General features: G+C 40.3%; 1 protein-coding gene and 2 non-coding genes across 3 annotated transcripts in view; 1 reads left to right on the forward strand and 2 right to left on the reverse strand.

Annotated features, from left to right (window-relative positions):
• The window catches only part of LOC122048625, a 31,208-nt gene that overhangs the window by 3,590 nt on the left and 12,545 nt on the right, over positions 1-15,073 (forward strand). Inside the window, exon 4 of the mRNA XM_042610170.1 lies at positions 7,077-7,784. Coding sequence (XP_042466104.1) covers positions 7,077-7,784 — 708 coding nt within the window. The remainder of the gene's footprint in view (positions 1-7,076; positions 7,785-15,073) is intronic.
• LOC122049802 lies at positions 4,509-4,615 on the reverse strand. Its single transcript, XR_006131058.1, has one exon. It is a non-coding gene; the product is annotated as a small nucleolar RNA R71 (small nucleolar RNA).
• On the reverse strand, positions 14,017-14,123 carry LOC122049803. The gene has a single exon (XR_006131059.1). It is a non-coding gene; the product is annotated as a small nucleolar RNA R71 (small nucleolar RNA).

Consider the following 15,073-nt stretch of genomic DNA (forward strand, 5'->3'; position numbering starts at 1 on the left):
TTCTTTTTCATTTTATTTGCAGAACAACTGCCCAGGTAACAGAGGAGAACACGGCCGTGCAAATTTCAAACACGCCCGTGTTGGTTGCTGTCAGGTATGTTGGTGGCTGTCGGGTTTTCCAGAAGACAGCACGCCCAGGGCGTGTCGGGAAACGCGGGCGTGGAGATGTTTTCAGCGACCAACACACTCAAGGCGTGTCAGGAGACATGGGCGTGCCGTAGGGTTTTTAAATAGACGCGACGGGTTTTAGGTCAGAACACGCCTGTGACTCTTCGAAGTTTTCGCCGTTGGTTCCAGAGCAGTTTCCGATCGTCTGCGTTCTTCTCATTCAATTCTAAAACGTGCACCGGTGAAGATTTTCCTCCGGCAAAGATGAGCAAGCGTGTGAAAACGGGGAAGGCACCCTCTTCTTCAAAAGACAAAGGAAAACGGAAAGCGCAAGACCAAGGTGATCGGTCTGATAACCCTTTTGGTTTAATCTTTCGTGATGATATTCATAAATCTCGTTTTGACAAGCTTGAAAAACGAAAAATAGTTTCCACTAGATATATGGACTCTTATAGAATTGCTGCGCTAGGTATTAAGGAAGATATATATTGGATGGCAAATAGGATGGGATGGGGACAATTTTTGACTAGCCATTACCCTACCTACCCTAGTATAACTTTAGAATTCCTTAGTTCCATGTCGGCCGAAATAATCCAAGGAAGAAATTGTGAGGAAGGATTGATTAAGTTTCGGTTGAGGAATATCGATTATAGGATGGATTTGAAGGAGTTTAATGAAATTTTCGATTTTCCTGTTGGAGGGGAGAGGCAAATACATCGAAATTTTTGTGTGTATACATTTTGGAGAGAAATTGCCTTAGACTCTATGCCCTATGATGCCTCTAGATCCAAATCATCTAATATCCCTAATCCAATTTTTCGCTATCTTCATAGATTCATGGCGAATACTATTTTGGGAGAGGGGACAGTGTTGGGGTAGCCAGGCTAAGTGAATTGCAGTTTTTATGGGCCATGATTAATGATGTTAAAATTGATTCTGGAGCTCACCTAGTTAGACATTTTGTGAAAATTGGGAATAGCTCGACTGGAGTAATTGTTATTGGAGGACTTTTGACTAAGATTGCATTAGCTTTAGGGTGTGAGTTGGATGGATTGGAGACTTGCCCGGTTAGTCCGCGATTGGATTTGGATGCATGTTTAAATATGAAGATGATTGGGAGATTAGAGGAGGGATATTGTTTGATGTTACAAAATGATATTAAAATCCCTCTTCCAAATAATAGCCTTACAACCATTCGCAATACACGTAATTGGCTTTTTAAGGATGTTAGGACCCAAGATCTACCCACAGTAGGAGAGCCATCTATTCCACCGCATGTACCGGTACCCCAGGTTTCTTCCTTCATACCAGAGTCCCCTAGGACTATTACTGATGATGTTTCTGCAGGACCTTCTGTTTTTGATTTTTCAGGATTCCGTACATCGTTTGAGGATTTCAGAGAAAAGCATACTGCGGATAGAAACATGTGGGAGCAGTTTGCTCATACTTCAGAGGAGCATTATGAGCGAGTCGACAGGTATATGGAAGGGGCTAACTGTTTTTTTTCTAATACTGAGAAGTATTTTGTAGTTGAGGCCGCTAGAAGAGAGCGTGAGGAAAAATTTTGGCAAGAAGAAAGTGAATTTCGTGCAGAGCAAAGGAGAAGATGGCAAGAGGAAGATGATCGCAGATCTTAGGCTTTACCTTGCCATAACTATTAGGTGACCTCTTTTCTAGTTATTTTTCTTTATCTTTGGTTGTTCGTTTTTAAGTTTTTGCATTCCTGTTTTGGATTCGGTTTCAGTTTTATATATTTTTTTTTATATATACCTCTTGTTTTGATTGATATAGACACTATGTGTTCAAGAGTCATTGATACTTTGTTGCCCTCTCATCTCTTGTAGTATAACTTGATTATTAGTTGGATCTAGGAAATTCTTTGTGGCTTATTCATTAAGAACCCTGTTTCACTTTTCACACAACCCCTAAGGTGGCGGCATTTGAAAAGGATTTAAATTTCTTTACCGGTTTAGTACTCAATTTTCTATGGTGACTTTCATGAGCATTTTGGTTACTGGATAAACACTTCTCCTAGGAGTTTTTGTAAAAAAAAAAAAAAAAAAAAAAAGATGGAATTTCTTTTGGCTCACCCCTTTGAGATTAGGTAGCTACTAGGGAAACACCTAAAGAAGGTGCCCTTTTGAGGTCAACTAGTTACTGGGGAAATGACCACTGCTAATTCCTTCTTTCTTTTCTTCTCGAGGGTGGTCCTTTGAGACCTTGTGTGATATTGAGGGGATGAACCAAGTGTTAGGGCAGGTAAGTGCCTCTACACTAGAAAGGAGAGGAACACGGTAATAGGGGTGATGAATCTAGATTGGTATCCAAAACCTTGGGGAGTTGATTTCTTCACATGCACTAAACGGGGATCTTTTGAGCTAAGCTGCAGGGAATGACTTGAGAAAATTAAGACCAATTTTATACCTTGGGATGAATTGCCAATAACTGTTTTCATGATTTCCACACATAGATTGTCTTTATTTTTCTTTGCTCGAGGACAAGCAAATGTTCAAGTGTGGGGATTTTTGATGTGTGCAACTCATGTACAGTTTTGAGCATAAAACATATATGCATTTCATCTCATTTTATCTTGTTAGAAGCATATTTGTTAGTTTTTATTTGGTTTAACATATTTGGACGAAGGATACTGCTTTGCGTTGAATTCTGATGATAGGATGCACAAAACCAGCCGAATTACCCAGGGTATCAGAACAACACGGCCGTGTTGTTGATAAACACGGGCGTGTCGAGGTTTTCAGCGACCAACACGCTCAAGGCGTGTTGTTGAACACGGGCGTGGCGGAGATGTTGAAGAGCGACGCAGGAAGCAGAGGAGGACATGATCGGGCCGTGTAATGAGATTGCTATTATTGCGGCAATGATTTTAAAAGATGGAAAGGGTCAATCCAATGGTGATACCGACTATCAAGGAGAGGAGGCTCTATAAAAGGGTAGAAAACCTAAAACCAGGGGGGGCGGCGGCAATTGAGACTTGGAGATAGACGACATCAGCAAGGACGATTAGTAATGTCTTTTCCTTATCTTATTGTCGAATTCTCTGGTGTAATGGAGTAGTTGTTTGAATCTTAGGTTAAGGGAGTAGCCCCTAACTATGTTCATGATTTGTTGTTAACTCTGGTTTTGATTATGCATATTTTCGTTGGTTGTTTAAATTGTTGAATGATGCTTTGATTGGTTTCTGTGAAAGTGGTAATTGACTAGATAGGCTTTGCGGGATTTATGTGACAGGATCCTATGCAAGTAAGAGTCATCTGTGTACGTATGCCATAAGATTGGGGACGGATCAAAGTAGATACATCAGCGTGATCACCAAAAGTGGCCGTTGGTATTTTAGGAATCAACTTACGAATCTGGTGGACGTATAGATAGGTTTGCAGGAATCTAGTGACAGGATTTCAAAGCATGAAAGATCATCTAATTCGGATACCTTGATAAAGAAAGTTGCATTCAAACAAAAGAAGCCAACCTAGGTATAAGTAGTCATTATCGGAGAACCGTCATGATAATAGTTAGAGTGGTGAAACCGTAATCCTAGGATTGTTTTTATCTCTTAATATTTTCGTTGATTTTCGTTCGCTTGAATTGTTGATTTAGAGTAAAATTTCTCATTAGATCATTCGTTTGGATAATTGAAACTCGTACATTTCTAATACTTGACCCAGTCCCTGTGGGATCGATATTTTATTACTTGACGATAAACCGTGCACTTGCGGATTTAAGCAATCAAGTTTTTGGCGCCGTTGCCGGGGACTGTGTCAATATTAGAATATTGCAGTTTGATTAATCCAGATTTCTATGTAATTTTTCTTATTCATTTTCCATAATTGTGTTTTCCAATTTTGCAACTCGATTTTCTATATTTGGAAGTATTCCTTTCTCGTTGAATGCTTAGGTCAGGTCAAGGAGGAGTCCTTCTTAAAGTTGATCCTGAAATAGAACGAACCTTTCACACTCAGAGACGACTTCAAAAACAACGAGAAATGGCCAATCAAGAAGAGAACAATCAGGTAGAGAACAAGCTGTTGAGAGACTATGCTGCGCCAAGTGCTAGAGGCCTGAGATCTAGTATTAGAAGGCCTCCAATTGAAGCAAATAACTTTGAACTGAAGCCTGCTTTACTGAATATGATCCAACAACATCAGTTTGGAGGAGCACCTACGGAGGATCCAAATCTTCATATGGAAGTGTTTCTGGAATTCTGTGAAACTCTTAAATATAATGGAGCCTCTGCAGATGCGATCAGATTGCGACTTTTCCCTTTCTCTTTAAGGGACAAAGCACGAGCTTGGTTACATTCGCTTCCATCGGACTGTATCACAACATGGGAGAAACTCGAGCAGAAATTTTTAGATAAGTATTTTCCACCAAGCAAGACTGCTTCACTCCGTCACCAAATCACAAATTTTACGCAAAAAGATGGAGAATCTCTTTTCGAAGCTTGGGACCGATTTAAAGGACTACTGCAGCAATGCCCACATCACGGACTGGAGAAATGGCTCGTAATCCATACCTTTTATAACGGAATTTCCTACTCTACTAAAGTCTCTTTAGACTCTGCTGCAGGTGGTGCGCTCATGAACAAAACCTTAGAGGAGGCATTCGATATTATCGAAAGCGTGGCATTGAATCATCACCAATGGGCGATAGAGAGAGAGAATCCTGTTCGATTGGCAGGTAAGTATGAGGTGAGCGCTTTAGATAGTCTTGCGGCAAAAGTTGATGCATTAACCTATAAATTTGAGAATTTTAATGTTAATGCTGTTTCTAGTATCATCTGTGAGATTTGTGGAGTGACAGGACATTCAGCTATGAATTGCCAAATAATGGTCACGCAACCTACTGGAGCGCAGGTAGAACAAGTTGATGCGATAAATAACTATGCTCAAAAGCCAAACAACAATCCGTATTCAAATACCTACAATCCGGGATGGAGAAATCATCCAAATTTTTCCTACAGAAATAGTCAAAATCAATCCGGGCAGAATAATTATGGAGCGTCTGGAGGATTTCAGCAAGAGAAGAAGTCTAACTTGGAAGTTATGATGGAAAACTTCATTGCTACCCAATCGAAACAAAATGATGAATATCGACAACACATGGTGGAATCTAATCGGAAGCATTCAGAGACAGCCGAAGCAATCTCCCAGATATCCGGTAAGATAGATAATTTAGCGAATCATACTAAAATGTTGGAAAATCAACTTGCGCAGGTCGCCGATTCGCCCTCGAGAGTACCAGGGAGATTTTCGGGAAGACCAGAAACAAATCCTGCGGAGCATTGTAATGCGATTACCTTGAGGAGTGGAAAGAGAGTAAATGAGCTCAAGGATAACCCAAAGCTATTTCCGGACAGAGAAGAACACGACCAGGACGTGGTGATTAGCACGCCCGTGCCAATCACCGAGAGATCCTCCAGCGAACAGCACGCCCGTGTCGGAATGAACAGCACGCCCGTGTCATTCTCTACTTCTGAAAAAAAAAAATATCTGAAGGCCAAAAATCCCCACACTTAGAAAAATACGAACCACCGATTCCATTCCCTCAGAGGATAATTAAGGCCAAACTTGATGAACAATTTGGTAAGTTTCTTGATGTCCTAAGGAAGTTGTATATTAACATTCCATTCACAGAAGCCTTGCAGCAAATGCCCACATACTCAAAATTTCTGAAAGACATATTGACAAACAAAAGGAAAATTGAGGAGAGCGTAACGGTGGCACTGACGGAGGAATGTAGTGCTTTAATTCAAAACAGGTTACCTCCTAAACTCAAGGATCCAGGTAGTTTTTCAATCCCATGCATGATTAGGAATCATAACTTTGATAAAGCTTTTTGTGATCTAGGAGCTAGTGTCAATCTTATTCCATTTTCACTGTGTAAGAAATTAAACTTGGGTGAATTGAAAATTACAACACTAGCTTTGCAACTTGCTGATCGCTCTGTGAGATATCCTTTAGGTATATTGGAAAATGTACCTGTCACGGTTGGGAAATTTGTCGTTCCTGCAAATTTTGTTGTTCTAGAAATGGATGAAGATCCATACATACCTATTATACTAGGAAGACCTTTCTTGGCCACTGCAGGAGCCGTAATTGATGTTAAAAATCACAAGCTGTCGTTAGCCGTAGGTAGCGAAAAAATTGAGTTTGATTTGTCTAAAGCTATTAAACAACCCTTCCTGCAGAATGTGTGTTGCAGGATTGATGAGGTGCAGATGGTTGAAGAAGAGGAAGAACCGTTTCTCGGATTCAGCGATACACTGGATGCATACTCGGATGATGAAGACGTTGCAAAGAGCAGTGAAGATGGAGGACAAATCAACCTTGTGCGGCATATGACTGAAGAAGCGAGGTTAGAACAAAAATCATTGGAAAGTGAAAACCATGAATCACCGCAGGTAGAACTTAAACCTCTTCCATCAACCCTCAGGTATGAATTTCTTGGTGATAATTCTACATTCCCCGTGATTGTAAATGCGAGTTTAAATGAAGTAGATACTGAAAAGCTGCTCCATGTGCTTAGAATGCATATTAAAGCCATAGGATATACCATTGAAGACATAAAAGGGATTAGCCCTTCATTATGCATGCATAGAATTTTGCTCGAGAAAGATTTTAAACCTTCAGTTGAGAGACAGAGGAGGCTTAATCCTAACATGAAAGAAGTGGTCAAGAAAGAGGTTTTGAAATTACTAGATGCAGGAATAATTTATCCAATCTCTGATAGTGAATGGGTAAGTCCGGTTCATGTTGTGCCAAAGAAAGGTGGGATGACAGTAGTTAGAAATTCAAATAATGAGTTGATTCCCACTAGGACGGTTACGGGGTGGAGAATGTGTATTGACTATCGGAAATTAAACAAAGAAACTAGGAAAGATCACTTCCCACTTCCATTCATTGATCAGATGTTAGAAAGGTTGGCAAAACACTCCTATTTCTGTTTTCTAGATGGGTATTCTGGTTTTTATCAAATCCCTATACATCCAAATGACCAGGAAAAAACCACGTTTACATGTCCTTATGGTACCTTTGCCTATAGGAGAATGCCTTTTGGTCTTTGCAATGCACCAGCTACCTTTCAACGTTGTATGATGGCTATTTTTTCTGATATGATTGAGAATATTATGGAAGTTTTTATGGATGATTTTTCAGTCTATGGTACTAACTTTGATACTTGCTTGTCCAATTTGGTTAATGTTCTGCAGAGATGCGAAGAAACAAACTTGGTTTTAAACTGGGAAAAATGCCACTTTATGGTAAGAGAAGGCATTGTGCTAGGACATTTGGTTTCAGAGCGAGGAATTGAAGTAGACACGGCAAAGGTGGAAGTAATTGAAAATCTAGCTCCACCGACAAACGTTAAGGGAGTGCGAAGTTTTTTAGGACATGCAGGATTCTACCGGCGTTTCATCAAAGATTTTTCAAAGATCTCTAAACCTTTGACAAATTTGTTAATTAAGGAAACTGAATTTCTTTTTGATGAAAATTGTTTGGATGCTTTTTCCAGGTTGAAGGAAGCTTTGATCTCAGCTCCGATAATGCAAGTTCCCGATTGGACCTTACCTTTTGAAATCATGTGTGATGCGAGTGACTATGCAGTGGGAGCAGTCTTGGGACAAAGAAGAGACCGGAAGGTACATGCGATCTATTATGCTAGCCGAACTCTGGATGATGCTCAGATGAACTACGCAACTACGGAGAAGGAACTCTTAGCAATTGTTTTTGCCTTGGATAAATTCAGATCATACCTCGTTGGCTCTAAGGTTATTGTTTACACAGATCACGCGGCCATAAGATATCTATTGAGCAAAAAGGATGCTAAGCCAAGGCTCATAAGATGGATTCTTCTTTTGCAAGAATTTGATTTAGAAATAAAGGATAAGCAGGGAACTGAGAATGTGGTAGCGGATCACCTATCAAGACTATATCAGGGACAGAGTGGGACCAAGGAGGAAGATCTTCCAATTGATGACTGTTTTATAGATGAACATCTCCTTGCTATAAAAAGGATTGATTCTCCATGGTACGCAGACTACGCAAATTTTCTTGCTTGTGGAATTTTACCTCATCAGATGAGTTACCAACAGAGAAAGAAGTTTTTTGGCGATATCAAGAGCTATGTATGGGATGATCCACTGCTTTTCAAGAAGTGTGCTGATACTATTTACAGGAGATGTGTACCGGAGGATGAAATAAAAGATATACTTTATCATTGTCATTCTTCATCATATGGCGGTCATGCAAGTACTTCGAAGACAGCTGCTAAAGTCTTTCATGCAGGATTTTATTGGCCACATATTTTCAGAGATGCTCGTGATTATGTATTGACTTGTGATAGATGCCAAAGGACGGGGAACATTTCCAAGAGACATGAGATGCCACTGAATTCAATTCTAGAAGTTGAACTTTTCGATGTTTGGGGGATTGATTACATGGGACCATTTCCCCCGTCTCATAACAATATCTACATTCTGGTAGCAGTGGACTACGTATCAAAGTGGGTTGAAGCTATACCATCTCCAACGAATGACGCGAAGACTGTGATAAAACTTTTTAAGAAAATCTTATTTCCTAGATTTGGAATTCCTCGAGCGGTGATTAGCGATGGAGGTTCACACTTCATTGAAAGACAATTTGAAAATCTTCTCAAAAAGTTTGGAGTAACTCATAAGATTGCCTCTCCGTATCACCCCCAAACCAGTGGACAAGTGGAAGTATCAAATAGAGAAATCAAAAGCATTTTAGAGAAAACTGTGAAGCATTCACGAACAGATTGGTCAGAAAAATTGGATGACGCTCTATGGGCATATCGGACAGCTTACAAGACTCCTATTGGTATGACGCCGTTTCGCTTGGTGTATGGGAAATCTTGTCATCTTCCTGTAGAGTTGGAACACAAGGCTTTCTGGGCAATACAATTATTGAATTTCGATCTAAAGAATGCCGGAGAGAAAAGAAGGCTTCAGGTTGATGAACTAGAAGAACTCCGACTTGACGCTTATGAGCATGCAAAATCCTATAAAGAAAGGACTAAGCGTTGGCATGATCAACACATTATGCGTAGGGAATTCCAAGAGGGTGATCTTGTATTATTGTTCAACTCTCGATTGAAACTCTTTCCAGGAAAGCTTAAATCCAGATGGTCGGGTCCTTTTGAAGTGAAGAAAGTTTATCCTTATGGAGCTGTGGATATATCGAATGAAACCACCGGAGTCTTCAAAGTGAATGGGCAAAGGCTAAAAAAATATCTGAGCGAACCAACTCCTAAGGGAGGAGAGCAGAACCTCCTCGAGTCCACTTGAGTAACATCATATTGGTCAAGCTAATGACCGTAAACAAGCGCTAGTTGGGAGGCAACCCAATTTCTTACCTTATACTTTTATCTTTTATTTTCTTTTTCATTTTATTTGCAGAACAACTGCCCAGGTAACAGAGGAGAACACGGCCGTGCAAATTTCAAACACGCCCGTGTTGGTTGCTGTCAGGTATGTTGGTGGCTGTCGGGTTTTCCAGAAGACAGCACGCCCAGGGCGTGTCGGGAAACGCGGGCGTGGAGATGTTTTCAGCGACCAACACACTCAAGGCGTGTCAGGAGACATGGGCGTGCCGTAGGGTTTTTAAATAGACGCGACGGGTTTTAGGTCAGAACACGCCTGTGACTCTTCGAAGTTTTCGCCGTTGGTTCCAGAGCAGTTTCCGATCGTCTGCGTTCTTCTCATTCAATTCTAAAACGTGCACCGGTGAAGATTTTCCTCCGGCAAAGATGAGCAAGCGTGTGAAAACGGGGAAGGCACCCTCTTCTTCAAAAGACAAAGGAAAACGGAAAGCGCAAGACCAAGGTGATCGGTCTGATAACCCTTTTGGTTTAATCTTTCGTGATGATATTCATAAATCTCGTTTTGACAAGCTTGAAAAACGAAAAATAGTTTCCACTAGATATATGGACTCTTATAGAATTGCTGCGCTAGGTATTAAGGAAGATATATATTGGATGGCAAATAGGATGGGATGGGGACAATTTTTGACTAGCCATTACCCTACCTACCCTAGTATAACTTTAGAATTCCTTAGTTCCATGTCGGCCGAAATAATCCAAGGAAGAAATTGTGAGGAAGGATTGATTAAGTTTCGGTTGAGGAATATCGATTATAGGATGGATTTGAAGGAGTTTAATGAAATTTTCGATTTTCCTGTTGGAGGGGAGAGGCAAATACATCGAAATTTTTGTGTGTATACATTTTGGAGAGAAATTGCCTTAGACTCTATGCCCTATGATGCCTCTAGATCCAAATCATCTAATATCCCTAATCCAATTTTTCGCTATCTTCATAGATTCATGGCGAATACTATTTTTGGGAGAGGGGACAGTGTTGGGGTAGCCAGGCTAAGTGAATTGCAGTTTTTATGGGCCATGATTAATGATGTTAAAATTGATTCTGGAGCTCACCTAGTTAGACATTTTGTGAAAATTGGGAATAGCTCGATTGGAGTAATTGTTATTGGAGGACTTTTGACTAAGATTGCATTAGCTTTAGGGTGTGAGTTGGATGGATTGGAGACTTGCCCGGTTAGTCCACGATTGGATTTGGATGCATGTTTAAATATGAAGATGATTGGGAGATTAGAGGAGGGATATTGTTTGATGTTACAAAATGATATTAAAATCCCTCTTCCAAATAATAGCCTTACAACCATTCGCAATACACGTAATTGGCTTTTTAAGGATGTTAGGACCCAAGATCTACCCACAGTAGGAGAGCCATCTATTCCACCGCATGTACCGGTACCCCAGGTTTCTTCCTTCATACCGGAGTCCCCTAGGACTATTACTGATGATGTTTCTGCAGGACCTTCTGTTTTTGATTTTTCAGGATTCCGTACATCGTTTGAGGATTTCAGAGAAAAGCATACTGCGGATAGAAACATGTGGGAGCAGTTTGCTCATACTTCAGAGGAGCATTATGAGCGAGTCGACAGGTATATGGAAGGGGCTAACTATTTTTTTTCTAATACTGAGAAGTATTTTGTAGTTGAGGCCGCTAGAAGAGAGCGTGAGGAAAAATTTTGGCAAGAAGAAAGTGAATTTCGTGCAGAGCAAAGGAGAAGATGGAAAGAGGAAGATGATCGCAGATCTTAGGCTTTACCTTGCCATAACTATTAGGTGACCTCTTTTCTAGTTATTTTTCTTTATCTTTGGTTGTTCGTTTTTAAGTTTTTGCATTCCTGTTTTGGATTCGGTTTCAGTTTTATATATTTTTTTTTTATATATACCTCTTGTTTTGATTGATATAGACACTATGTGTTCAAGAGTCATTGATACTTTGTTGCCCTCTCATCTCTTGTAGTATAACTTGATTATTAGTTGGATCTAGGAAATTCTTTGTGGCTTATTCATTAAGAACCCTGTTTCACTTTTCACACAACCCCTAAGGTGGCGGCATTTGAAAAGGATTTAAATTTCTTTACCGGTTTAGTACTCAATTTTCTATGGTGACTTTCATGAGCATTTTGATTACTGGATAAACACTTCTCCTAGGAGTTTTTGTAAAAAAAAAAAAAAAATGGAATTTCTTTTGGCGCACCCCTTTGAGATTAGGTAGCTACTAGGGAAACACCTAAAGAAGGTGCCCTTTTGAGGTCAACTAGTTACTGGGGAAATGACCACTGCTAATTCCTTCTTTCTTTTCTTCTCGAGGGTGGTCCTTTGAGACCTTGTGTGATATTGAGGGGATGAACCAAGTGTTAGGGCAGGTAAGTGCCTCTACACTAGAAAGGAGAGGAACACGGTAATAGGGGTGATGAATCTAGATTGGTATCCAAAACCTTGGGGAGTTGATTTCTTCACATGCACTAAACGGGGATCTTTTGAGCTAAGCTGCAGGGAATGACTTGAGAAAATTAAGACCAATTTTATACCTTGGGATGAATTGCCAATAACTGTTTTCATGATTTCCACACATAGATTGTCTTTATTTTTCTTTGCTCGAGGACAAGCAAATGTTCAAGTGTGGGGATTTTTGATGTGTGCAACTCATGTACAGTTTTGAGCATAAAACATATATGCATTTCATCTCATTTTATCTTGTTAGAAGCATATTTGTTAGTTTTTATTTGGTTTAACATATTTGGACGAAGGATACTGCTTTGCGTTGAATTCTGATGATAGGATGCACAAAACCAGCCGAATTACCCAGGGTATCAGAACAACACGGCCGTGTTGTTGATAAACACGGGCGTGTCGAGGTTTTCAGCGACCAACACGCTCAAGGCGTGTTGTTGAACACGGGCGTGGCGGAGATGTTGAAGAGCGACGCAGGAAGCAGAGGAGGACATGATCGGGCCGTGTAATGAGATTGCTATTATTGCGGCAATGATTTTAAAAGATGGAAAGGGTCAATCCAATGGTGATACCGACTATCAAGGAGAGGAGGCTCTATAAAAGGGTAGAAAACCTAAAACTAGGGGGCGGCAATTGAGACTTGGAGATAGACGACATCAGCAAGGACGATTAGTAATGTCTTTTCCTTATCTTATTGTCGAATTCTCTGGTGTAATGGAGTAGTTGTTTGAATCTTAGGTTAAGGGAGTAGCCCCTAACTATGTTCATGATTTGTTGTTAACTCTGGTTTTTGATTATGCATATTTTCGTTGGTTGTTTAAATTGTTGAATGATGCTTTGATTGGTTTCTGTGAAAGTGGTAATTGACTAGATAGGCTTTGCGGGATTTATGTGACAGGATCCTATGCAAGTAAGAGTCATCTGTGTACGTATGCCATAAGATTGGGGACGGATCAAAGTAGATACATCAGCGTGATCACCAAAAGTGGCCGTTGGTATTTTAGGAATCAACTTACGAATCTGGTGGACGTATAGATAGGTTTGCAGGAATCTAGTGACAGAATTTCAAAGCATGAAAGATCATCTAATTCGGATACCTTGATAAAGAAAGTTGCATTCAAACAAAAGAAGCCAACCTAGGTATAAGTAGTCATTATCGGAGAACCGTCATGATAATAGTTAGAGTGGTGAAACCGTAATCCTAGGATTGTTTTTATCTCTTAATATTTTCGTTGATTTTCGTTCGCTTGAATTGTTGATTTAGAGTAAAATTTCTCATTAGATCATTCGTTTGGATAATTGAAACTCGTACATTTCTAGTACTTGACCCAGTCCCTGTGGGATCGATATTTTATTACTTGACGATAAACCGTGCACTTGCGGATTTAAGCAATCAAGTTTTTGGCGCCGTTGCCGGGGACTGTGTCAATATTAGAATATTGCAGTTTGATTAATCCAGATTTCTATGTAATTTTTCTTATTCATTTTCCATAATTGTGTTTTCCAATTTTGCAACTCGATTTTCTATATTTGGAAGTATTCCTTTCTCGTTGAATGCTTAGGTCAGATCAAGGAGGAGTCCTTCTTAAAGTTGATCCTGAAATAGAACGAACCTTTCACACTCAGAGACGACTTCAAAAACAACGAGAAATGGCCAATCAAGAAGAGAACAATCAGGTAGAGAACAAGCTGTTGAGAGACTATGCTGCGCCAAGTGCTAGAGGCCTGAGATCTAGTATTAGAAGGCCTCCAATTGAAGCAAATAACTTTGAACTGAAGCCTACTTTACTGAATATGATCCAACAACATCAGTTTGGAGGAGCACCTACGGAGGATCCAAATCTTCATATGGAAGTGTTTCTGGAATTCTGTGAAACTCTTAAATATAATGGAGCCTCTGCAGATGCGATCAGATTGCGACTTTTCCCTTTCTCTTTAAGGGACAAAGCACGAGCTTGGTTACATTCGCTTCCATCGGACTGTATCACAACATGGGAGCAACTCGAGCAGAAATTTTTAGATAAGTATTTTCCACCAAGCAAGACTGCTTCACTCCGTCACCAAATCACAAATTTTACGCAAAAAGATGGAGAATCTCTTTTCGAAGCTTGGGACCGATTTAAAGGACTACTGCAGCAATGCCCACATCACGGACTGGAGAAATGGCTCGTAATCCATACCTTTTATAACGGAATTTCCTACTCTACTAAAGTCTCTTTAGACTCTGCTGCAGGTGGTGCGCTCATGAACAAAACCTTAGAGGAGGCATTCGATATTATCGAAAGCGTGGCATTGAATCATCACCAATGGGCGATAGAGAGAGAGAATCCTGTTCGATTGGCAGGTAAGTATGAGGTGAGCGCTTTAGATAGTCTTGCGGCAAAAGTTGATGCATTAACCTATAAATTTGAGAATTTTAATGTTAATGCTGTTTCTAGTATCATCTGTGAGATTTGTGGAGTGACAGGACATTCAGCTATGAATTGCCAAATAATGGTCACGCAACCTACCGGAGCGCAGGTAGAACAAGTTGATGCGATAAATAACTATGCTCAAAAGCCAAACAACAATCCGTATTCAAATACCTACAATCCGGGATGGAGAAATCATCCAAATTTTTCCTACAGAAATAGTCAAAATCAATCCGGGCAGAATAATTATGGAGCGTCTGGAGGATTTCAGCAAGAGAAGAAGTCTAACTTGGAAGTTATGATGAAAAACTTCATTGCTACCCAATCGAAACAAAATGATGAATATCGACAACACATGGTGGAATCTAATCGGAAGCATTCAGAGACGGCCGAAGCAATCTCCCAGATATCCGGTAAGATAGATAATTTAGCGAATCATACTAAAATGTTGGAAAATCAACTTGCGCAGGTCGCCGATTCGCCCTCAAGAGTACCAGGGAGATTTTCGGGAAGACCAGAAACAAATCCTGCGGAGCATTGTAATGCGATTACCTTGAGGAGTGGAAAGAGAGTAAATGAGCTCAAGGATAACCCAAAGCTATTTCCGGACAGAGAAGAACACGACCAGGACGTGGTGATTAGCACGCCCGTGCCAATCACCGAGAGATCCTCCAGCGAACAGCACGCCCGTGTCG

The sequence above is a fragment of the Zingiber officinale genome, chromosome 2B (assembly GCF_018446385.1).
Source record: "Zingiber officinale cultivar Zhangliang chromosome 2B, Zo_v1.1, whole genome shotgun sequence".
NCBI classification, from domain to species: Eukaryota; Viridiplantae; Streptophyta; class Magnoliopsida; order Zingiberales; family Zingiberaceae; genus Zingiber; species Zingiber officinale.